Source organism: Haliaeetus leucocephalus, unplaced genomic scaffold (genome assembly GCF_000737465.1).
Source record: "Haliaeetus leucocephalus isolate CR32 unplaced genomic scaffold, Haliaeetus_leucocephalus-4.0 Scaffold0, whole genome shotgun sequence".
Classification (NCBI taxonomy): Eukaryota; Metazoa; Chordata; class Aves; order Accipitriformes; family Accipitridae; genus Haliaeetus; species Haliaeetus leucocephalus.
This window is the reverse complement of record NW_010972436.1, coordinates 2,610,489-2,634,459: the sequence shown is the minus strand read 5'-3', so window position 1 is coordinate 2,634,459 and position 23,971 is coordinate 2,610,489. Positions and strand designations below refer to the sequence as shown.

Here is a 23,971-nt window from a genome sequence, read left to right as displayed (position 1 = left end):
CTGCCGGCTGAACCCACGCACATGGCCAGGCGCTTCCTCTCCCGCCCCGGGCGAACATGCAGCTCAGTACTCGGGCATTCTCCCTGAGCTGCTGACTTTGCACAGAAACCCTTCACAAGGTACGTCAGGCAAAAGTGAGGGATGAAGTGTAAAACGAGCTCCTAAAGAGCCTAAAGTCTCAAGTGTCAAGCACAGGCAGCTCCCGGTGAGAAAGTTTAACTTTTATGACAAGCCTTAACCAAAAATCCTGACAGTTAATTTTGCAGTAATACAAGGGGCAGGGTTTTTTTCCCCATTGCTGAAACGAAGGAGCTGTCATTTGGAGAGACTCGGATATACAGGGTTGAGAGGGAGCAGCCGGCGGCTGTCAGAGCACAGCGCAGAGTCTCTGCACACTGGTTTAGCCAGACTCCAAGATGAAGCTGCAGGTAGATGTCATCTTCTCCCCTCGCTTTCACATGCGTGAGTACTGCAGATGCTACTCCTGCCATGACTCCATTTCACCAGTAAATTCAAAATGCAAATTAGTCCAAGAGAATAATTTTCACAATGACCCAAACACAAATACAACAATAGAGTGATTTCCATTTCAGTATTTCCATAAGTTATAGTACAACAATGTGATACTGCATGCCTAACCCCTTTGTCTGCAATGATAATGCATCTATGCATTCCCTCAGTTTATAGTCAACATTGAAGGCACGCACCCCAAGAAGACAAGCAAGACCAAATTCTTCCTGGTCTTAAGAGGTATCACAGGAGACATCCAACAGTACCTTCAACTGACTAGGTAGTCAGACTGTTCATAACACATTAACCTCCCTGTAGAAGTAAAGGTCAAAATATCAAAGCTTACTCCAATCCTGGTTTTTGACTGAGAAAAAATTTCTTTTTTTCAGCGACATCTACACCAACAGATGTCTTTTCTACACAGGGGAATTCATATAATTTATTCTCAAGCTGCAGGTGTTTTTATAGCTTACATGTCCAAATATTAACTTTATCTTAACCTAACTTTATAACTGAAGTTGAACAAGACATTTGATGTACTACACTATTTCCGTAACAGAATACCATGTGTGCATCTGTTTGAAAGGTTTATTTCTATCTTCATAAATACATAATTTTCTAAACACTGTGCAAGGCACCAAAAAATTAAGTAAAATCTTTTCTTTTAGAGTATTTTAATCTCTTTTGACTCAATGAAGTAAATAAGAATTTGAAACCACCTATTTGCCAATTACAAGCCAGCAGTTAAGGCAGGTACCATTGATACAGTGCATGAATTTTCTATTGCAGTTATTTAAACAAGCAGCGGTTTACTATAGAAGTGCATATACAAACTGAATTTCAAACACCAGCAACCCAAGATAGGCACCTAGTTATGAAATTTCCTTGTATGTGTAGTAGAATGCCAAAAGTTCTTCCATAAAGTGCAAAGACTATGGACAATAACACTTTCTTTTGAGCATTTTGATACCAGTAACATAATACAACGGCTAAACATTTATAAATGTGGTTTCCATTACAAAAACATGTTCCACATAAAAGCTTCATAATACAATCCAGAAACAGAACTTGTGCGTGTACATATTTAAAAAGTTGAAGCTGTACTGGCATACTTAGGTACCGGGTATATATTTGCTGACCTCTACAGACACGCACTAAGTTTATAACCAATTTACATGTACAGTCAAAATCATTCCGCTTTGAGCACCGTGATATCTACGGAGTTTTTCCATTTGAGTGACGATGTGCAACATCCGCCCTGGTGATCTGCAACTGAGCATTGCCTGTAAGATGATCTGGTTCACAGCTCTCACCCAGCCCTCCCCAATAAACAGAACCTAAAATTAGTGTCTTCCCAACACAAGCGCATGTCAGATGTGGACAAATACATTCATGGTCCCAAACTTAAAACAACTGGTAAGAATTTCACAGTGATCTGGTTAAGGAAGCACAAAGACAAATGATTACATTTAGGATGAAAATTGCCTTAAAACTCAAATGAAGCTAAACTGTTATATGATGAGAAGCTAAAGGAACAAAGTAATAACCAATTAGAAAAGTGGCTCTTTCCCAACTAATAACAAAAAACCTACAGCAATAAACTTAGGGTCCTACTGCTGCAGCAGCCTTTGAGGTAGGTGGCGATGGCTTAAACCGAGGTAGGTAAAGTCCAAACTTGTTTTCAATCCCTGCAAAAGTGGCAACTGCCAATTTATAACCACCTACATGGTCAGGGTTAGGAGCAGGGAGTGTGATCCTAGATTTAGGAACTGGCTCTGATCCAGCTGGTTTTCTGCAAAATAATAAAAATAATAAATTAATTTCCATAGGGTAAAACCAGTATTCACAAAAATCCCCTCCATAAAGTAAGCTGAATGAGACACCTGAGTGTACCTCCTAGCAAGTAACTAAATTAACAATGTAGTGAGAAATACCCTGTTTTAAAACCTTCCAGAACAGTTAGGAGCCTTCATGCTGATTGAGTATGGTCAAATCCAGATAAAATTTGTAGTGTATGAATCAAAACTGAAGCGTCAGGGAGCCCGGGTTTGTAAGTCTCTGCTACGGTGCATAACCAATCCAGGAACCTAGCAGAGTTTAAGTAATTTTTGTGGTGGCTTTCAAACTACTGTCCCCAAAGCTTCGTAAATGGTCTGCAGCTGCTCCTGGGATCACATTAAACAGCAACATACACATGCATCTGTATCATCAACAAAGACAGAAGGCAGAGCTGAAGCTCCAACAAATAGGTTTTGGACTTGGTGACACCTATAGACTCTTTTGGATGTCAAATGCCCTGCCTGATCACGGGCACAGCTCCTCCACCAAACTAATGAGGACTAATGCAGAGTGTATCCTGACCTGGCAGGGATCACATTTCCCCTGCAGTTATATCCCCAGCCCATTATTTAGCCTCTCACTGTCTCTGTTCACACTAACACAGGTCCCCAGCTTGAAACGGTGATATAAAATGTGGTAATGTCTTGCTGTGAAACAGGTACTGGAATATCATCCTAACCTCCACCAGTGTGGTGTGGCTTAAGTAATATTTACAAAGCCTTTGCAACGTGTCCTCCTTAGTAACAAGACCCTGACTGACATATCAAGGAGCACCAAGACCCACACAGAACCAAGTGCAGCTTCAGGGTCCCAGGCAGATTCAGATACCACATACTTACACTCCTCCGAAGTCCACGTAAAACCATCTCTGCAGTAGCTCGTAAGTTACGAGAGTTACACCAAACTGAGGAGAAGATCGAAATACACGAGCTTGAAAGAAAAGAAAAGAGTTCCTAAGTGACAAAAACCACAATTAGAAATCACTCAGTAATCAAAGCTCTTTTACACACCTCCTGCTCCTTTCCACAGAGCCTTCGGACCTTCCTCTCGAAGGATCTTTGCAAAACAGTCTACAACGCCGCTGTAGGTGGTCTGTCCTGCCCGGGCTGCCACCTGTAGCCTTGTTTTGATGACATCCGCAGGGGTCACCAGAGAGGCTGCAGGCATACCTACACAACACGAAATGCATCTGGTGGGTATCACCGACTTGTCACATATGCTACATACCTCATCTACCCAGGGGTAACTGTGCCTTTTGTCCTTCTAACACGAGAATTCAGCCATGTTTGATTTAAGTAGAAGCTGGAAAGGAGAACAAGCAACAAGAGGCAGCCATTGTGGATGTGGCTTCACCCAGAGAGACCTTCTCCTAGAGGAACAACCGTACCACGTGCTTCCTGCCAAGCTGGGAGGCATGGGCTGGATTTTTCAGCACTAACCAGAAACTTGCATAGTTAACAAGCACAAAGTTTTTGGAGGTGAGGTCGATCTTTCCCTTTCCTTTTCATGCCTCTCTCTGGTTCCTGGCATTCTGGTTGCTCACTGTGCTAGAATAATCTGTACACGGCACTCCCCCCATGCAGCAGTGGTACGGAGAACCAGATAATGCCATGCACGCTCAGCAAGGCATGAGAGCTAATGTTTAAAAAAAGGGTCATTCTTCTCATTAGGAATGGCAGACTGCTCAGCTGCAAAGCCACAGCTGACATTCTCAGCAGAACACTTGGAGGAAGATTTAAATTTACCCTAGCAGATAATCAGCTGAAAGCAAAAAATACCAAATTACCAATGGGTGGTATTTCTAAAATCATTTCTATCCAAACTGGGGCTGCCCATGTTAAAAATTTAAAAAAAAAAAAAAAAAAAAGAAGCCCCAAAAAAGCACCGAGACTGTACCCAGAAGACACTGTCTCTTATGGTTTTATTACTTTTCCATTCTGCATCTGTTCCAAACCAACTTGGTCAGATGTAGATGCATAAGTCTCCTTTGCTTTTTTTTTTAGGCTTAATAATTCTGTAACAACTTTTGTCCAAACCAGCATGGTCTGGCTTCAAGCACCACAGCACCCTTCCTGCAGACTGCTCTGAGAGATATAAGCGTGTGCGTATCACCAAAATAAGAACTCCTCCTCCTCTCTTGGACCCCCCAAAATAACACACATGCTGAACTTGCACAGTGGTCAGTCTGGCAGGCAAGTACTAAAACCCGGTAAAGATTTCTGAACTCCAGAAATGTTGAAATTCCTCTTTGCTTAGCCTTACCCACACCAGGATATTGGTTGAGTCTTCAATTTAAAGCCGGACATTTGTCCTTCAAAAGCCAACCAGTGTTTTCAAGGAAAACCAAAGGACATACTTAGAAACAATTCTGCTTACTACCCATTGACTTCCATCTCCTTATTCCTCATTCCTTATTACTGAGGATATTTTGCAGTTAAAGATGTTTTAGTCCTGTTTTTAGGAGCTATGTGTACAGGACAAAAGACTTTACAGGCAAAAATTTACAGGTCGCTGCTGTGAGGAGCTTACAATCAAAATGAGACAAATGACACAGCAGGAGCTGACAATAAAAAAGAGGAGCAGAAGGAAGTCAGTGGAGGCAAATAAGCAGATGGAGCAAATTAAGGAGAGATCCTGTAGCTGATATTGGAATCATCTCCTCAGAAAATGCTGTGGCACAACAGGTTGAGGCATCTGGTGAACAGTGAAAACCAGAAGCAGATCAAGCTAGATGACATGCATGTTGCACGTGTCCCTAACAAAACGAAATGGAAGAAAATATACCCAGCACAAGCAACGCCCACTGGCAAAGGATGCAGGTGTGCAGCTGAGCACGGCCAGCTTGAACATGCCAGCACCACGGGCTATGGAAAGGCGGAGTCTCCCACATCCAGCTGGAGCTCATGCACATGTCTGAAGTCTGATGACCAGGCGAGATCCCCAGCCAGAGCAGAGACATCAGCCCAGAGACCAAGCCAGCATTTCAGAGGTGGCGGGGCTTTTGTTTTGTCTTCTCCTTGACTTTCTCATGGCAAACCAGAGCGGACACATATGCCCCCACCATGCTTTACTTATACCAAATAAAAGAAATGCCTTGTTTTTGTAAACAGTACGATGAGTGTTGCATCTTTAACGCTGTGATTAGCTCATGAGAGTTAACCTAGGATGGGATTCACAGGAAGCACTGGATAAAATTCACATTATAGCTCGTTTGGTAAGCCATATCAGCAACAATAAAGACTGCTTCTGTGCCTGAACTTCAAAGGGACGGTTATCTCAGTCTGCAATCACCTGACAATGGCTAGAAAGAGAAAAATAGGAAAATCTAAGAAATGACTTGGCTTAAAAATGCCAGCTTATGTTTCAAGTCTGTAAATACGATCTAAAGTTCAAAAATTGTTTTGTTCCATTAAAATGGGTGAGAAATAAGCTGGCTGTAAGCTTCTGTTGGGGGGCTTGGAGGCTGGCTCTGGTTTGGGGTGGGGGAGGGGAGAGGACAAGGGTGTTTTAAGCACCAGTCATTTGAACACAGCTGGTTTTCCTAGTGCCAGGTCAATTCCTTTGGACTAGAAGCTACTGAATACAGAGCTATATGCTTCAACAAGACAAACTACTTGATCTTAGCTATATCCTATGCCCAGACACTGGCTATAAAAGATCCCTGCTCCTCAAGAGACGCAGCCTCATGTATAATCCTGACCAAGAACAGTTTCCCCAGGGAGAAGAAAGCTTAAAATGAGAAAACATAGCTAAACCACCTATCTGTAATGGATTCATGCCACTCCATCATTTTTCTCACCTGACAGGTCACAGCAGCCTGTCAGGGGCCACGTTGGAGGAAGAACTTGGCTGCACCTCAGAGAAACCAAGCAGCCTCCAATGAACACGATGGAAATACCTGCTGATGTGAGCCCTCCTGCTTGCTACACACTCCTCCAAAGGTCCTGTTGCACAAATTTCCAAGCCCATTTGTTTCCTGAAGGGAAGTGGATGTAGCAGGACTCTCAAGCTGCCCTCTCCAGGAGGCAGCTACCAAAAGGTGGTCCCCTTTGGGCAGAGAAGCTGGGTGCTGTGCCAGGGACCAGCTACGCAGCAGACGCAAGGGCAAGCTGAGGCTACAAAACGTGTCTCTGTCTTTTCCCTTAGGCTCTGGCGTACTCAAGTTAAACCCATCTGTGACAAGTTAAGCCTGATTTGGCTCTCCTTTCCATGTTACAGACTGAAACGAGCAAGTGCTCAAGATCACAGTCAGCACCTCTATCGTATCTGGGTACGCTAGGAATCAGCAACCTGTGGCACAGCCGAAATGTTTTCAAATTTTTCTGTTTTGTTTAATATAAGAAAACCGATAAGGGTAAAATCCTCATGAAACCAAGTAACTGCATGGGATACTGTGGGTAGCAAGTAACTCTCATCATTTTGTCACATTTTATGTCAATGTGTTTGGACAGCTGTACTGCTAGCATGGCTTTTGGACTCCATACCAAAACTCAAGATTCCTTTGATCGTAAAGAATTTCATGAATGCCATGATTTTATTTATAAATCATTTCAACAAAACTTTACCTGTCAGTCAGACACAGCCAAAACCAGCACAGTAGCTTCACAACGAATGATGATATATGTTAACAAAACATCAGCACTTAAATCTTCCCCTTTCTTTTGCCTCCTGAAATTCTGATTATACCAGGAACTTAAAGTATCTTTATTTTTAACGTCAACTCACTCTACAGCATGGTAGCGTTCTGTTATTTGGGCGTAAGATTGTAAAATACACTATAGTTGCATATAGTTCTTCTGAGCTTTTCAAAGTTCTCGCTGCTGTAACTATTGTGCTGCAGGTGCAATACAGTACCATGGAAAAAGAAATTTGGGCACTTACCAGCTATTGATCCAGCCAAGAGCAGATTTCCAGGGCTGACCCTCCCATCCTCATTTGCAAATGAAGCTTTCAAGTGAGCATAACAGGGGAAGTAAATGGCAGAGAAGGGGATGTCACGCAAAAAACATGCCTTAGCACCCTGTGTTGAAAAAGAGAACAAGTTTTGAGAATGAGCAAATTTAACATGATGAACTATGAACATCAGAGAGCAGAGCAACATTTTACTTTTTCGTTTTGTTGCAAAGGGCTTATAGAAAAAGCCATTTCTCCTCTCAAAAATTTGAGATGATACACATGTACTTCACCCTGCTGAGGAGTCTCTGTGTATTGTTTCTTGGTTCAGTAATTTCTGTCATTGTATTTATCTTGTCTACTTGTTGTTCCTCACTCCCTAGTACTGTAGTTATTTGCTGGTAATAGAGAAAATGTGATGTGTTGGAGTAAACTCTGATAACACCTTTGCAGAAATGTAAATAGTTGACATTGTAGCCATGCACCTGCAGTGGGAATTTAGGATGTGTCTGCAGAAGATTGAGCCACAGGACAGGTCTGTCCCCTCTCATTCCCACTTACAATAAATACTTCAGGGAAAATAGTGCCCATTCCATACATCTATGCAGACATTGCAACTGATAATCCAACATAAATCGAGGGAAAGCGGGAAAGAAAGAGAGTAGGGCCATAACACTAACTCTTTTGCAGAACAGTAGCAGGATGATTTACTTGTGATTTTTGAAGTACAGGTGATCTGGGACACAGTTTGTTTCAAGTAAGTTTCAGCTCTTACTGCTAAATTTGCCTTGCTATCAATTTTGTAAGTGGTACAAACAGCCAACGAAGTTACCAGCAATACAGCCAGCTTCAAACCTAAGAGGATGGCAAACAGGCAAGGAAAGTTTTAGGGTAGCAGCAGGCAATCAACAGTTTTTCAAGCAGGGGGGAAAGCAAAAAAGCCACTAGGGGAGGCAACCAAAATAAAATATCAAATAATATCCATGTTCCAAAAGCAAAAGGGATTTGCAATCTGCCTTTCCTCAATATGGAGATCCAGAGGACACCAGAGCCTGAACACTCCAGGGCTGAGACCAGCAGGAAGGTACAAACTGGAGGTGGCTTTGGAAAATGGGCAAAACCTTCCAAGCTTGAGAAAGAAATGGTTTGCGGATGAGCGTAAGCCTCTTCTCTTTGAAGCGAGGGTGGAGTTGTGGTGAAACTGCTTGAGGTTCATCCACGAGCCCTCACGGGGTGCCCTTGTTACTGTACTTCTCTTGTGTACAGGGCTACCAGGGCATGGCTCAGTGCCAGACATTTCACAGGGGACATGCTAATATCCACAGAATTTAATTAAATCTAATGATACGCCTAGACAGATCTGTAAGCTTAGCTTGTACTATAATAGCAGTTAAAATACAGTGCTTGGATATCCAAGTTGGATGCTGGTTATCAAGCAAAGACGCAAGAGCTGCAAGGTGTCAGAAAAACTGAAGTCACCTTTCAGCAAGGCAAGGCAGGGGTGGGCGAGCAGGATGTGTGACTGGAAAACTACGTCCTGGGAACCAGTTCACAGATGCTAATAAGTGCAGTTTGCAGTCAGAGGATGCCTCTGAGAAAATAAAGATTTATCTAAAAACAGACATCAGATCTTCTAGTCAGACTTTCTGTGTGTCATAGACTCAGTTACCGAGCACGGTGAGCACAATCACACTCTGCTCCAACCCCAGCTGCTTTCCACCACACTTTCTCAGCTTATTTCTTGACATTTTCAGACTGAGGACTGCTTCCCCTGATGGTCCATTCGGAGGTTAATGACTCCTGCTGTTAAGACCCTCTGCCTTGCTGCTCAGCTGGATTTGTCTGATTTATGCTGCCAGTTGCTGGTTCTCGTTATGCCTTTCTAGATACACTAAGGAAAATGCCATAAAGGAACCTGAAGCGCTGCTGTTGCAGCCACTCTGCTGTTCACCCACGCTGAATGGGGTTATCAGCCACAGAACAAAGCGATGCTGTGCTGGATTCTCCTCTCAAAATTACCTGCAAAGCCCATACACTTTACTTTGAGGGCACAGAGAAGGTGAATCTTCTGCATTCACCAGAGACACAAGAATTCTGGTCTGTCATGCACAACAGAAGCCCGTTTTACAGTTCACCTTTAATCTTCACATAAAAAGAAAAGACTGTGGTTTTACCAAATTCTGTACGGAAAATCAATTTTTTAATGATCAAATGTCTGCACTGTATTTACCTCACAGAAAAATTATGAAACTCACTAACAGAACATTCACAGACAGACACGGTTTCTTCAAAGATTTATTTTTAGAGCATGCTTTTCCTCAGAGCAAATCTCCTTGCTGCCTTTGCCCTCAGGGCACATTACTTTTATTTTCTTTGCAATGCTGTCATTAAACACTGCACACATTTTTTCCTCCACATTTTTTTCATACTCTGAAATATCTTGACATAGTTAAAGGAACTTACGGAAATCAATAAAGTCTAAATGTGAGCAACTCTTAACTCAACCTGAGCTGCTAATATTCCTCTCCCTTCATTAAAAGGCTCTTTTTCATGGGGCAGAAATGGCATATTGTTAATATCATTAATAATACACATTCAGGTACACAGAGAGCGAGGGATGTCCGTCAACTTAGTTGGCTCAGTGTAAACAAAACCTGGATCAAAACTTGGATCCACTTTAATAATAACCCAGCTTGGCTCCAGTCCAGCATCGCTACAGTCTAAAGTTTCCCCCCATCGTTCCGTTTAAAGTCTGGGAAAGTATGTTTAAAAGCAGGCCTCATTTAACTTCAAGTTAATCATCCGCAACCAGCCTAGGCCAATTAGGAAGGCTTAGGGAGATTGGCCACAGTATCTTGAAAAGCAAAAGAAACATTTATTTTACTTCTCGCACCTTTTTGATGTGGACAACGTGCTGAAAGCCAAAAGGAGTTTTAATCAATCCCCAGAAAGCTGTAAGGATCATCCGCCCGAGTTTATTCTGGCAGCCAAGGTGCAGATCTGCCAGGCATGAAATTGTTGGGAGATCCTACACACCATGACATGCGCCTGCCTCACACAACAGCCAGCTGGCTCCCATCTTCAATCTCTTTAATAACCTTAAAGCTCTTAATCTGGGATAGCATCTCACTGAATAAACCAATGGAGAGAAAAAAACCCTGATTGTCAAAGATTCGGATAAATAAGCCCAAGTCAGCGCTGGGGCAGGTTCTTTAGCATGCTAATTCCTGCTTATACCAGCTCTACCTGCAAATAAGGCTCTAAACAAACTATTTCTACTACAAGGGGAGGGTAATTATACTGACAAAGGCACCTCTGTGTCGGGTTGGGCAGAAGGAGCCGGCAGGTCTGGGAGACGCAGGCTTAACCTAGTCTCCTGCAGTGAATGCACATTGTCTAGTGCAGGGGGAAAAATGCCAGACTGGGGGGACCTAGCAGCATTCAAGACAACAGTGGTGCACCTTGTCTGAGAGGGTTATTTAATGCTTCTGGCACCTGTACTTACAGCCACCCCCTCTTTTTCTCCTTTACAGGTTTAGAATTTATTTGGCATGTATAATTGTTATTTTGATCCTATAGCTACAAACAATAGGCAGCATGTCATTTCTTGATCATTTTGCATTCTTCTTGGGTTTTACTACAGACTTAACCCTTTGGAATCGGAGCCCTAACAGCACCTAGCAGGTTTCATAACAGTCAGTCAAATATTACTGGCATTTGCTTTCAAGGGCTGTAATTTTTTCTACTGTAAAATGACATTGCCTTAAAAGCTGCTATACGTTTTTACTCACATCTACTTATACCAACCAAAATAGGAAACTGATTTAGCACATCGGGTTAGAGGAATAAAGCGCTGATTTCAAATGCTGTGCCAGCCATTCAGATTCAGTTTGCAGACAAAAATTATAGCACTTTGGAAGGGCTTTTTTTTTTTGGTTATTTTCAAAGAAAATTTCTGAAGAGCAGGTTCTCACGTATGAGAACACAGTCACAAATAGGCACGGTGGATGCAAATTAAGGTAACTCAAAACTTTTACTACTCTGTTTTGTATGTTTATCATCCTGCTGTAAACTCAAAACTTCAAGCAGTGAAATACCTCAGCTGTTATCAAAGCAACCAGGTGGGAGCTTGGTACACATCCTGTCACCTGAGATTACACTTTCCAGGTCAACACACCAGAAGCCCATTTATGAAGTTGTCAAAAAAAAGTGAAGAGACTTTTGAAAGCTTTTCTGACTAGTTTTGGAAATGTAAACTCTGTTGGCGGTATCAGCCAAAGCACAAATCTGAGCTAAATACCTTCGAGTAATTGTAATCATAAACATTACCACAACCAAAGTACCCTTTCCTTGAAGAATCATTTATTACCGTATTATTTGCCATCTTCTCGGGATAACAGAATAACTTTCTCGTGCAAAATTATGGAGTGGCATTGTCTTTTATGCTGTAAAACACTATTCAGAATGATTATTTATAAAAAGGGTAATATTTTATTAAACATTTTATGGCAGATATTACATCGATGTAAGTTTCTATAATGTAGAAAATAAGTAGGTGTACTTACAATGTGTATTTACATGAGCACTTGAAGTCTTTTGAAACCAAGAAAATATAAATTCAACTGACTTTAATGGGACTTTATGCTTATTACTGTATAAGACAGGCAGAAGATGGAAAATGTATTAGCTAATCTTGTATGATTACTTCAATATTCAACTGTGACCAGAAATTAAATAAAATCTATTAAAAATATTGAAAACCAGAAATGTATCCTTTCCCATTTCTGCCAACACAAATGACATATTGTGTTAGGTTACATGATATTTTTTCTGACTGGGATATGTTGTCTCTATATTTTTAAGAATAGCTGTCATCTACAGAACATCTGTAGATAAAGAAGAATTTACTATCGTAAGCTTCCATGCCCTGGTGCTTTCACAGCAACAATTACTGGCAGAAGGAAGACAAACAGAGGATACAAATTCATAGAATGATAGAATTGTTTAGGTTGGAAAAGACCTTTAAGATCATCCAGTCCAACCACTAACCTAGCACTGCCAAGCCCACCACTAAACCATGTCCCCAAGCATCACATCTACAAGACTTTTAAATACCTCCAAGGATGGTGGCTCAACCACTTCCCTGGGCAGCCTGTTCCAATGCTTGACAACCCTTTCGGTGAACTACGGGGGTTCAAGCCAGCAGTTAGCCTAACAAACCGTATGTATCAAATCTTTTTATTGCTGGAATTAACATGCATTTTATTTCTAAGCTGCATATCATTACAGATTTGCTAGTATCTGAACACCCAGTGAAGGCGCAGTGAGTCTGGGAGGAATATCTGACTTTAAATGGTTGTACTTACTATGATGGACAATTAGTTGAAGTGAAAAACCCCGTCTGTTTTTCCAGATCTACTGGTCTTTAGTTCTTTGGTGGGGAATAAAGAGAAGGAGAGGAGACCTAAATTATCTGACCTGGACCTCTATGCACTGTGATAGCAATTTTCCCCCAAATAAAAACTTAGAGGTACAAAGGTACACCAAGATAATACTGATCTTCAAGGACAGTCTCCTCAAAGCACTAGGATGGTCCATTCTGCTGTGCAGAAGGTTGAGAAACCGTGTCAGAAGGCCAGCATGGATGAACAGGGAACTCCTGACTGAGCTCAAATGCAGAAAGTAAAAAGGAAGCAGAGGTGGGTATGGGCTATCCAGGAGAAATACAGAACCACTGCTTGGGCATGCAGCAATTGAGTCAGGAAAGCCAAGGGTCAGTTGGAGTTGGATCTAGTAAAGGATGTGAAGGGGGAGTAAAAAGGGCTTCTGTAAGCACAGCAACAGCAAAAGGACAACTAAATAAATTGTGAGGCTGTTGCTCAATGTGGGCTGGAAGTCTAGTGACAAAGTACATGGAAAAGGCAGAGAAATTACTTTAGCTTTGCTTTTTACTAGTAAAATCTGCCCTCAGGCCTCTCAGCTCCATGAGCTTACCAGAAAAGTCTGCAGGAGGACAGCATTACCTACAGACAGAGCACTTAAGCCATCTGCACATATACGATCAGTGAGACCCAAAGACATACCTCTTAACGGTGCCAAGATGGCTGGCTGATGTCGTTGTGAGGCTGTTACTACCTTCAAAAGGTCAAGTCAGTACAGCAGATTCTGATGACTGGAGAAAGACAAACATCACACCTATCTTGAAGAAGAGCAAGAAGGAAGATCTGGGAAACTACAAGCTGTTTGGGCACACCTCTGTCCCTGGGAGGTTTATGGAACAAATGCTCCTGGAAGCCATTTCCAAGCACATGAAGGGTAAGAGAAAGATTGGGAACAACCAATATGGATTTACCACATCACAGCTGACCAACCTGTTTGCCAGACCTGTGGATGAGGGGACAGCAATGGATGTTGTACACCTTGACAACGAGCAAGGCTTTTGAGATGGTCTGCCATAGTATGTTCATAGCTAAATCAGTGGAACATGAGCTGCACTCTCAGCAGATTAGTGGATGATACTGAATTGGGGGAGTAGCTAGTATACTACAGGGCAAGGCTGCTATTAACAGAGACCTTCACAGGATGGAGAAATAGGCTGACAAGAATATCATTAAGTTCAAATCAGCAAATGCAAAGTCCTGCACCTGGACTGGAATAGCCCTATGCAGCAGTACAGGCTGAGGCCAAGTGGCCAGAAAGCAGCTTTGGAGAAAAAATCTGGAGGGTACTGGTCACCAAGTTGAGTATGGGTCAGCAATGTCTCTCTGCAGTGAAGACAGCCAGCCACACTTTGGGCTGTAGTAGCAAGGGTGCAAGGGACGTGATTATTCCCCTCCATTCACCACTGGTGAGACCACATCTGGAGACCTGTGTCCAGTTCTGGTCTCTCCAGTACAAGAAAGACATTGCCACACTGGAGTGAGTCCAGTGCAGGGCCATAAAGCCAGCTGGGTAGCACATGGTAGATGAGGAGAGGCTGAGGGAACTCAGTGTGCTCAACTCGGAGAAGAGCAGGCTGAGCTCTAAGGGGGAAACCTTCCTGCTCTCTTCAACTATGTGGAGGGTGCAGGGAAGACAACTCTTCTTGGAGGTGCACAGTAGAAGGATTAGAGGCAATGGACAAGCTGGAACATGGCCAATTCCAATTAGGCATTAGAAAAAGGGTGAGGGGTTTTTGGGTTTGTTTGTTTAAGTAGAGCACCACGTTAACAGGCCAATGAATGACCCAAAAGAACATTAATCTCACTAATATAGAGGGGCATCAAAACTACATAACGCAGCTTCTCGGTAATCCTCAAATGGCTATTCATTTGGACTAGAATGCTGGGATAATTATGATCATAATCAATACAAGATTCACTCAGCTGGATGCAAAAAGGGTTTACATAGCATTTCCTTTGTTGGTTTTTTGACACGAGACATAAGATTTATTTGTCTGTGCCTCTGTTTTCTCTGTTAATGCAAGACAGAAACACCGAAATTACCTGTATCAGGGGTGTGGAGGCATTTTATTTTAAAATCCACACAAAGTGCTTCATAGGTAGAAATTAATACAAAATACAAGAATTCAAACAACAAGCAGTAGATCTTGTTAAGACATGCAGGAATTTGCCTCATGAAGCTAAGACCGATATATGTAATTCTTTGCATCTTCTGGCTACAGTTATAATTAATGAAAGTGCATTCTTCCTCGCCGACTACTGTATGGGACTCTTACAGATTTTCACCTGAATTCAGCATAAAAGATTCACAGGAACTAAGCAGAGCATGCCGGACTGATCTATGGTGGCAAGAACAGCTTTCAAGATGATTTATTTCTGAACTGGGAAAAGAGAATTTTCACTGCAGTCCTTGCAACACGGTAAACGAAACAGCACCAAAGCAGAGCAAGAGAAACAGAAAAGCCAGTGTCCAGCAGACTGGATGACCAGTCCTGATTTAAGAGGATTGCAACTTACCAACATAGAAGTAAACTCACATTGATGAGCAATGGAAACACTTCAGCTCTACTATGAGCTTGCAGACTGACTGGTAATGTTCTTATTCATTGCAAAAAAACCCCACTTAAAAATATCCATATTCCTATTTTGAAAAATTATCATTATGGTAATATTAATTTCAAGTTAACATCATGTCTTCTGGGCTCCATCTTCCTATTAAATATGTGATACCGCTCCATTTATTCTATGTCTATAACAAGACTATTTTCTCCGCTGCTGGCAGTACAGACAAAGCATTAATCTTTGCTCTCCATGGATTTTACCAGCCAACTGTTAGGTTGAAGGAATCCCTTTTCTTCCCATCTCAAAGCAAGACCGTTAAGGAAATTCTGTAAGCAACAGAGGACCCTGTCCCTCTGTACAGCTTCTCATACTATGCCACCCTACCTGGCCTCATCTAGACAATGGCCATCTTCACCTTTTCCAGGGGGACAGCACTACAAGCACTTGACATCCATTAATCCAGACATCAGAAGTTAATTATTTGAGTGGTCAGTGGTGGAAACTGCTGTAGAAGACTGCAGTCAACCCTTCTTAGAGCAGTTTTACAAGAATTTCTAACAAGTCAAGTGGAAAAGGAGGAACATTATGGTCTTGAACCAAAATTGATGGAGTACTTAAATTTTGTTCATTTTGCTTTCTTTTGGCCACAGAAGAAAAATAAAAAAACCCAGCAGAACATAAATTCAGGCTATACCAAACAGAAAAAAAAATAAAACCAAAATATTTTTTTTATCAACTATGAAATGAAAAATTACATTTGAAGTTTGGATTGTTATACAATTTGTTAAAAGAAAACTTAGGAATAATAAAAAAAAAAGGCATCAATTTATTTAAATGAAAATTCCTGAAATGAAAAGTCTAGAATTTTACTTTCAACCTTGCAAAAGAAATGACTAACTGATTAACTAAATCATGGCTAAGACAGACCAGTGTTTAAACAGCTGGAATACTTACATGAAGGCCCATTAAGCCTACAAACAAACTCCAAGATTCACAAATAAAACTGTTTTCTAAAACAAGTATCTATTCTTGTTCTTCTGGAGCGGTATGTATGGAGTCTTACTTAGATCTACTAAAATTAGCACATTCAGGGCTTGAGATACAAGCCTTGTGTCTTGAGACACAAAAGACAAAACAAAGCTAAAACAAAGAATTAAGATGCAAATGAAAGAGTTGTTCATGTTAGACTGAACAGCATGGAAAGTACTGAGATAGACATAAAATCCTCATTACTGTTTTATAGTTTTAAAGCTAATTTGACTCGTTAAGAGTAAAGTATTCCAAATGTACCAAGACATTTCAATTTTGATTAGTAGAACATTTATTATTATTTGATGTTCGCTTGGTCATTACACTCACCAAATTAATTTACTAGAAGCACCACCAGAGAAGGGAGCACCTACCAAATCTAGTCTCATTTGAAATTCATTTTAGACCATTGGTCTCTGGGTAGCATTTACTGAGGCTGCTGACTTTGATGCAATGAATTGTTAATCCCTGCCTGGCCTCACCAGCACTGCCAGCTTCAGCTCAAGCATTCAGGAGAGGACTACTTTTGCCCCTAACACTGCTGTTCTACAAGCACCTCAGGGCAGTATAAAACTCCTCTGATACAGACTGATGGGTTCGCTGTGCCATGAAGCCATTCCTCCCTTCGCCTGGGTACAACCATCCTGAGGAGCTACAAAGTGAGCTAGTCTGGGTTCACAATAAACTAAGCCATAAGGAGGAGGAAGCTTCAGTTTTAATGAGTTTCCTGTTCCAGATCATTATGTGGCTGCACGAACACTCTTGCTGGCATATGGGAGAGGGGGCAGATAGGATTGCCTTTTGTTTTTTTGGCTACAGTGCCAAAGCGTTTGGTGGACAACAGCACAAACCTGCCCAATGACAGAGCTAGCTGTGACTAAGGGTGCACTTGGACACAAGCCTTCTGACATGGCCTGCGTTCCGCTGGGTCAATGACTGTGATTACCAGGTTAAATTCTCTAGTTTTGTCAAATCAGTCAAGTTTTTGTAGGCAATGAATCTAAATTGGACATACAAAAGGACATGAACACAAGGAATGTGGTGGAGGGGTAAAGACCAACAGAAAGAGAGACAACAGAAGAGTTAAAACAACCCTTCTGTGGAGGTAAATGGACTTAATGAATGAACCAATGAAACTGTGCAGCTTGTGATTAAATAACTGCCTGTTTCAACACAACATAGTGCTGTAACCAGCTCCTGTTCAGGTGTATTCCTTACAAATATTCACCAAGTATCTACTCTAAAAACCAGAAATACTTCATAACACGACCCAAGACATTAATGCCATTTAATAATGGAAAAATGCAGCAAATTCTGCTCAGCCACCAAGAGCAGGTATTCAGGAAAAAAAAAATCTAAAAAATGCTAACTTCCGTAAACTAGTTCAATCACTCTTTCATTTTATTTTTACTAGTTCAAGTAAAAGTCAATAGCTGCCCTCCATTCCTGCACAGCCTCAGGGATGCAGACTGTTTACCATATCCGTGTTTTCAGTTGTAAATGTTGACCTGATCAACACCATAATGCCATTTACTAGGAGTTTACACAATAGCATCAGCTTCAGTAAAACACCTAAAAAATTAGCAAGTCAATTTAAAGGGAAAAACAACTCCCCATTAAATCCTATTCAGGTCTGCAACTTCTCTCCAGGCCAAAACATACATACATCTACTCCCGGGCAGGCTTCCTCTTTGTAATGTTAACAGAACAATTTAAAAGTATTGGATGCTTAAAAGTGGAGATGGAATTCAAGTATTGTGGAGGAGGGGGATGGGGCTCATTTGGTGGTTTTTGAAGCATCTTCAATTTACAGTTATGCTGCTGTAAATAAGAAACAGAAGAGTACTGTCTGCTGCACTGGAAATACTGGGACAAATGGGTAGTGTGAAAGTTTTCTCCCAAGAAGTAAGCTGCAGAATCTGAAGAAACACCGCACAGTGCTCTTAAGTATATGGCACTCATTACAGCTTTTGTTTCAATACTGTGTGCAATGGCTATCTCAAAGTACTCCGAGACCTTTCATACCCCCCCATATCTAGTCTCCTTCATCTAAAAGTAGAAGGCAGTATGTTAATCCTTTTAAATTATTTGCAGCATACATCCTATTAGATTCGACACAAGATGTTTCTAATCCTGCGACAGTCTCACATTAAACCTAACTTTATTTCTACATATTTACATATCCATGTGAAGACAGTAATGTAGAAAGCAGAACTGCGGAGTTTGTAGTATACACTCATAAAAGCAGCTTTTCCTGGTATTATTTGTGGCAACGTTCTTCTAAAGTAGCAAGGGGAAGCTTGCTTTAGGAGTTTATTTTTATGCTGGGCTCCCACTGTCTGTATTTCTTCACTATTATTGTGCTGCAATTAATTCCCATCATGAAATTAACAATGACATCTGGGAAAGTTGCTGAATCAAACACAGAAGAGCAAAAGCACAACTCCAAAACTGTAAGCTCTAGATCATGAAGCAGATGATAATGTTTACTTTTACACCAGGCAGAACATCAGGAATCACAAACTAATCCTCGATGAACAATACTTACACCTGCTGAAGCGAGAAAAGTAATCTTAGTAAGATCTACATGATCTACAGGAAGAATTTTTCAAAAAGTACAATTATGTCCACCTATGAAAGTTTGCGAGAACAATGAAATGATCTTTTGATTTGAAATATTAATAATTGGATTTTAATTCATGTATATATAAAAAAACCCATACCTTGTAGAGACCAAAGAAGCCTAAGTCCCGTAATACAGTGAGGGCACTAACTCGTGGACCAGTAGTAATTTCTCCAGCCACCTGTAATCGAATCTTAACAATTTCCAGTGGATTGGTAAAGATCACTTGAGAACCTCCAGCCTGAAATGAAAAGTGGAAGACAATACATTAACCTGCTACATTATTTGCAGCCTATGTCCTGTTACATTCAAGAGAAGACATTTTTAATCCTGCTGCAGCTGGTTAATCTATTAGCAGACAAGAGTTTTAGTATTAGTTAATAAACTGCAGCTCACAAGGTAGGAAATCTACACACCGCCCCCCCCAGATGAGTGGTCAGGAAAAACAGAGAGGAAACAGGTCAGCCACTGCTGGACACTGCATTACATCAGACAGACACCAGCTCAATTCTTGCTGCAAGAATACATTCACCAACACCAAGTTATACAATACTGACAAGCCAAGAACACTGTAAAGCAAGTAATAAAGTCAAAGGAAGAATTAGTAACTAAGTAAAGAAACTGAGATGTGCATGCCACTACACAGAAAGTGAAAACATACTGTTGGAAGAGTAAAAGTCTGGCAGAAGCTTTTTCAATTTTGGCATGAGTTCATAAAACAAAGAACACATGGATTCCAAAGACCAGAACTACAGATATATTGTGCTTTTTTAAAAACCCCACAGAACTACCAGTTTCACTGCCATTAAATGCTGTTTGATTCAAGAGTCTGAGCTCCACATCGTTATTTGTGCACCAGGTAATAAAGAAAAGAAGGTCTACAGACTGAAGGAAAGAACTGCTAAATGTTTTTAACATGTCAGTCTCCATTTGTTGGGAAGACATCACTCAACTGATTTTGAAAGTTAGATTTAAAACACAACAGTGGCAAGCATTTCACATTCCCTGCTAGTTCTTGTAAAGTTCATCTCATTCGCAATATGTAATGTAGGGAGGGCATAACCTTTCTGCTACACTGACAGATCTCGAGTTAAAAATTTGAAACAAGAAAAAAAGGTAACAAGAAGGTTACCTAAGTGTATTCAGAAAATACTCACTTAAACTCCATCTGGCCCAAATTCAACAGTGTCATTCTAACTTATGTTAATTTCTTAATTACATGGCCCAACAGCTATGCCATTCTCTAGGTTCTGAAATCACACAAACTATGCAAAGGGCAACCCTCACCCACCCCACAAAAAACAACTGTTTCTTTTCTGGAAGGTTATGACTAAAATGAAATAAGCTGCATTTAAATGTGCTTGCATCTAGCCATGTCTAGTATGTAAACACTATGTGCACATCTTTTTTAAATTATCTAAATGTTAAAAGAATTAATCATAGCTCAGATTAACTATCATTCAAAATAAAAAATATGCACAGTAATATGGTTTAAATAATGTGCTGAAGAAATGGCAAATCGCACGAACAACTATTCTTGTCTACCACTTAGACTGAGCATACACAGTGTGGTTACAAATTAAAGTCTTTACATAACCCCCAAAATATCCCAAATGTTTCCTATTTTGACCAGAAAAAGCATGCTCTTGTGTAACTCAACTGGTTTTGACTTTCAAATTGGCATAATTTAATTTAACTGCTTTTACCAAACCAGAATCCTGGTACATATAAAACTGCTATTCTTGTTGCCATCAGAAATTAGACTGATAAATTATTTGGCACATATGCTGACTTCAGTTTTGCAGTTAAACTGAAACATATTAAGTAAGCAAGCATTCATAACAAAAAAATTGTTTCTTTTACTTGTCTACTCATCTTGCACAGTCTCAAAATAAAAAAAAAAATCCTGGAAAGGTCCTTATGATGAATTACAGATTCCTACATAATAAACATTTGGGTCTATGTATTACAAATACTAAGCGTTCCCACATGCCATCACATATATTTTCTTCTTAAAATGATAAAATCCCAATTGCAGGTGATAATGTTTATTTGCAAGTGATACTGTTCATTTGTAAGTTTTCTATACCACAGCCCTCCTCTAAAACACACTACTTAAAAACTCATACCAACTGATCCGTTAGCACAAATAAACTACTTTCCCTCAGTATGATATTCTCGCAGTTCATTGTGCCATGACTCCGTGGGAAGTGTTCCTTTAATTTTCACTACAGGAAAACCATAATAAAATTTAAAAGATGACAAAAATTAAGTTTATTATTATTAATGCACCAAAACACTGAGCAATTTAAAAAAATGTATTAAAGTGTTTATAAGTGCTGTATTTAAAGAAAGGGAAGAGAAGCAGGTATCTGATTCTGAAGGAGAATAAAGGCAAATAATTTCTGAATTCAAATAAAAGTGAAATACTTTAGATTCTAGCACATATAAATGTTTATGTTTGCATGTCCAACCTGGCTGCATCAACACTCGCAGCATTAGATGTTTGTGGCTGTGAGTAAATCACACAACATTTCCTCTGCTTCGGCTTGCCATTTGAAAAATGGGGATCCTATTATTTACCCACCTCATACAATCAAGCTCGCTGCATTCAAATTTTTAAAGCACCGAGACCTGCATGCACCAGGTGCTACTAAAAAGACTACCAGTTCTGCTTCAGGTCTGAAGAAAGACATCAGAAATTTCCAGTGAAGTCTTTCCACAAAACTGTCCAGGTACTAGCCCAGAACTCCCTGAACAACCTTTGTCATCCTCTGAATTTGATCAAAGATACACTCCAAAAATCAAATGGTGAATAACTGAAAGTGATGAGCCAGACAATACCTGACAGAGGGTGTCGGCAGGAGGGTTTCTACCACCTGCCTGCTTTGTGATGGAGAGGAAGGCTGGTTTATCAGCCCGTGCAGAGGCAGTTCTAGCGGTAACAAGTACAGTTGCCTGGTGGGGAGCTTTTATCACTGTTATTTAACCATCTGTGCTGGTAACTGCAGCTCCTTACTCTCCAAATGGGGGGGCGGGGGGGGGCAAACTGGAGATGGCTACTATACTCTCTAATGAAATGATTCCTTGCTTGTCTAGTACTGGTAACTTTTATTGTGTTATTCATCATCATAGTATGCAAGTGTCTCATAAATATTAATGGTATTTCCTCCAGTGCTCCTGTGAGGAAAGTACAATGACTCTAGTTTTACAAGAAGGGGATTTGAGGTAAAGAGGTTAATTGTATGCCCAGTGTGTGCGTCCCCCTAGCTCAAACATGTAAGAGTCTCCAGATATCCTGATCTCCAAATTAGTAGCTTGAATCACAATAGCATGGCTCCTGTCTTCTGAGTTTTTGCACAGTGAATGCAATGAAAGAAATCTCATCAACCTATTTTTTTCCAGTCTCTTCAAGGTGCTTGTATATACTGTTATAGAAAAAACAGACAAAACATCATCAGCAAATTGTATCACCCTGCTCATTCATTCTGTTTGGCCAAAAGTTGAAGAACATTGCCTTCTTGTTTGCTAACTTTTGCAGTTGAAAGTGTATCTCATTTTAAAATTTTGAAATATGCTCCCAAAGGTCAGAATTTGAAAACTACTTTTTTGGCCAGAATAAACACAGTTTAAGCTCAGGTCACTCAAGCTTAATGGTTTCTTCACCAAGTGTCACAAAAATCAACTTCTTCAACCATTTAATATAGATACTTCCCAGTAACACCAATTTTTCCACACTGAAGTTACAAACTTGAATACCCTCAACTCTGAATTCCTTATCAACTCTTCCAATCATTTTTTAAAGAAACAAGTGATCTGACTGTAAAAGCAAATCTATTACTTTTTAGTTATTATCATGTGATTAAAATAAAAACTGCAATTTTGAGTTATTTATAGGAGTAGATACCTAGAGGTACTGCATGGATAATTATCTGTAAGGGCCCACAAAGGGCCATATTATTCTGAAAGAATTTAACATTTGATCTAATCACAAGCATTTATGGTCTCGTTTGATGTAAAGCAAGAAAATAAAAGGGAAATACCTCTGTCATCCAAGAACTCCTCATACACACATAGCTAGAAATCTGCACCCCTGTAAAACATTCAATGTGCTTTAACACACGGAGAGCTAGCTAAGCATCCACACACATGTGAATTTTTAAAAACAAGCTGGTTTTTTTCATTTTTGCAGTTCTTCAACTCTGCACTGGTATGATATCACCCAGCACCTCTCGATGGCAGTATAGCCTTGTACAGTAATACAGTACTGTCTATCACATGTGTCCTTCTACTTTCCTACTTTACTGAATGGAAGGGAAAAGTAGAAATAGTTGAGGGTTTTTTTTTTTGTCCATGAGGCAATAAAACCCACTCTGTAGCGAAAAAAAATTAGTTTAATAACAATCGCTTAACAACACTCCAGTTTAAGAAGTCAGAATGTTTTCTACTTCTTCACGTGTTCAAATCTCTTTGTAATAAAATTTACTGGAAAATAAACAGATTTTCACCCCCCTCACTACACTAAGACAAGAAATTCCTGTTCTTTTTAATGTAACTGCATTTTGTGCCGTTATGAGATTAGATAAGAAATGAGCACACCAGACCCAAATCTCCTAGGGCTTTCACATCTCAATTTGAAAGCTTCAGTGTAGGTTCTGAAGAGAATACAGGTTGCAATTCAGGAAGAAAATTCTGTGTTTTCCATCTCAGAAGAAAGTACTAGATTCTTTTCCTTTCATCTCTACTGACTATGAACTGTTCTTGTGCCTCTAATTAACCTTATTACCTACTTCAAATCATAGCCTTTTTCCTGTTCTCAGCTAAGAGCATTTAGGGTCAGCCTAGATCTTTCTTCTGCATCCCATGCAACTTGTCACCTATCACCTTTCAAGGTTTCATAGATGAAGAAAGCACTACTACTGCTATTAGAGCGTTAATATTTCCCAACAATATCTACCCAGGGATATCAATTATGGCAAGTAATGGCAACCATTAAAATATATAAGCAACATATTATATACTTATCCAAAATCAACCTCTGTAAATGAAATCATCTACAATGTCTTGGTTACTC

General features: G+C 40.3%; 1 protein-coding gene across 1 annotated transcript in view; it reads right to left on the bottom strand.

Annotated features, from left to right (window-relative positions):
* Positions 1 to 1,084: 1,084 nt before the first annotated feature.
* The window catches only part of SLC25A13 (solute carrier family 25 (aspartate/glutamate carrier), member 13), an 81,272-nt gene continuing 58,385 nt past the window's right edge, over positions 1,085 to 23,971 (bottom strand). Inside the window, exons 14-18 of the mRNA XM_010569125.1 lie at positions 18,998 to 19,138; positions 7,231 to 7,369; positions 3,360 to 3,518; positions 3,189 to 3,279; positions 1,085 to 2,302 (exon numbers count right to left, since the gene is read on the bottom strand). Of these exons, the coding sequence (XP_010567427.1) occupies positions 2,113 to 2,302; positions 3,189 to 3,279; positions 3,360 to 3,518; positions 7,231 to 7,369; positions 18,998 to 19,138 (720 nt within the window). The 3' untranslated portion in view covers positions 1,085 to 2,112. The remainder of the gene's footprint in view (positions 2,303 to 3,188; positions 3,280 to 3,359; positions 3,519 to 7,230; positions 7,370 to 18,997; positions 19,139 to 23,971) is intronic.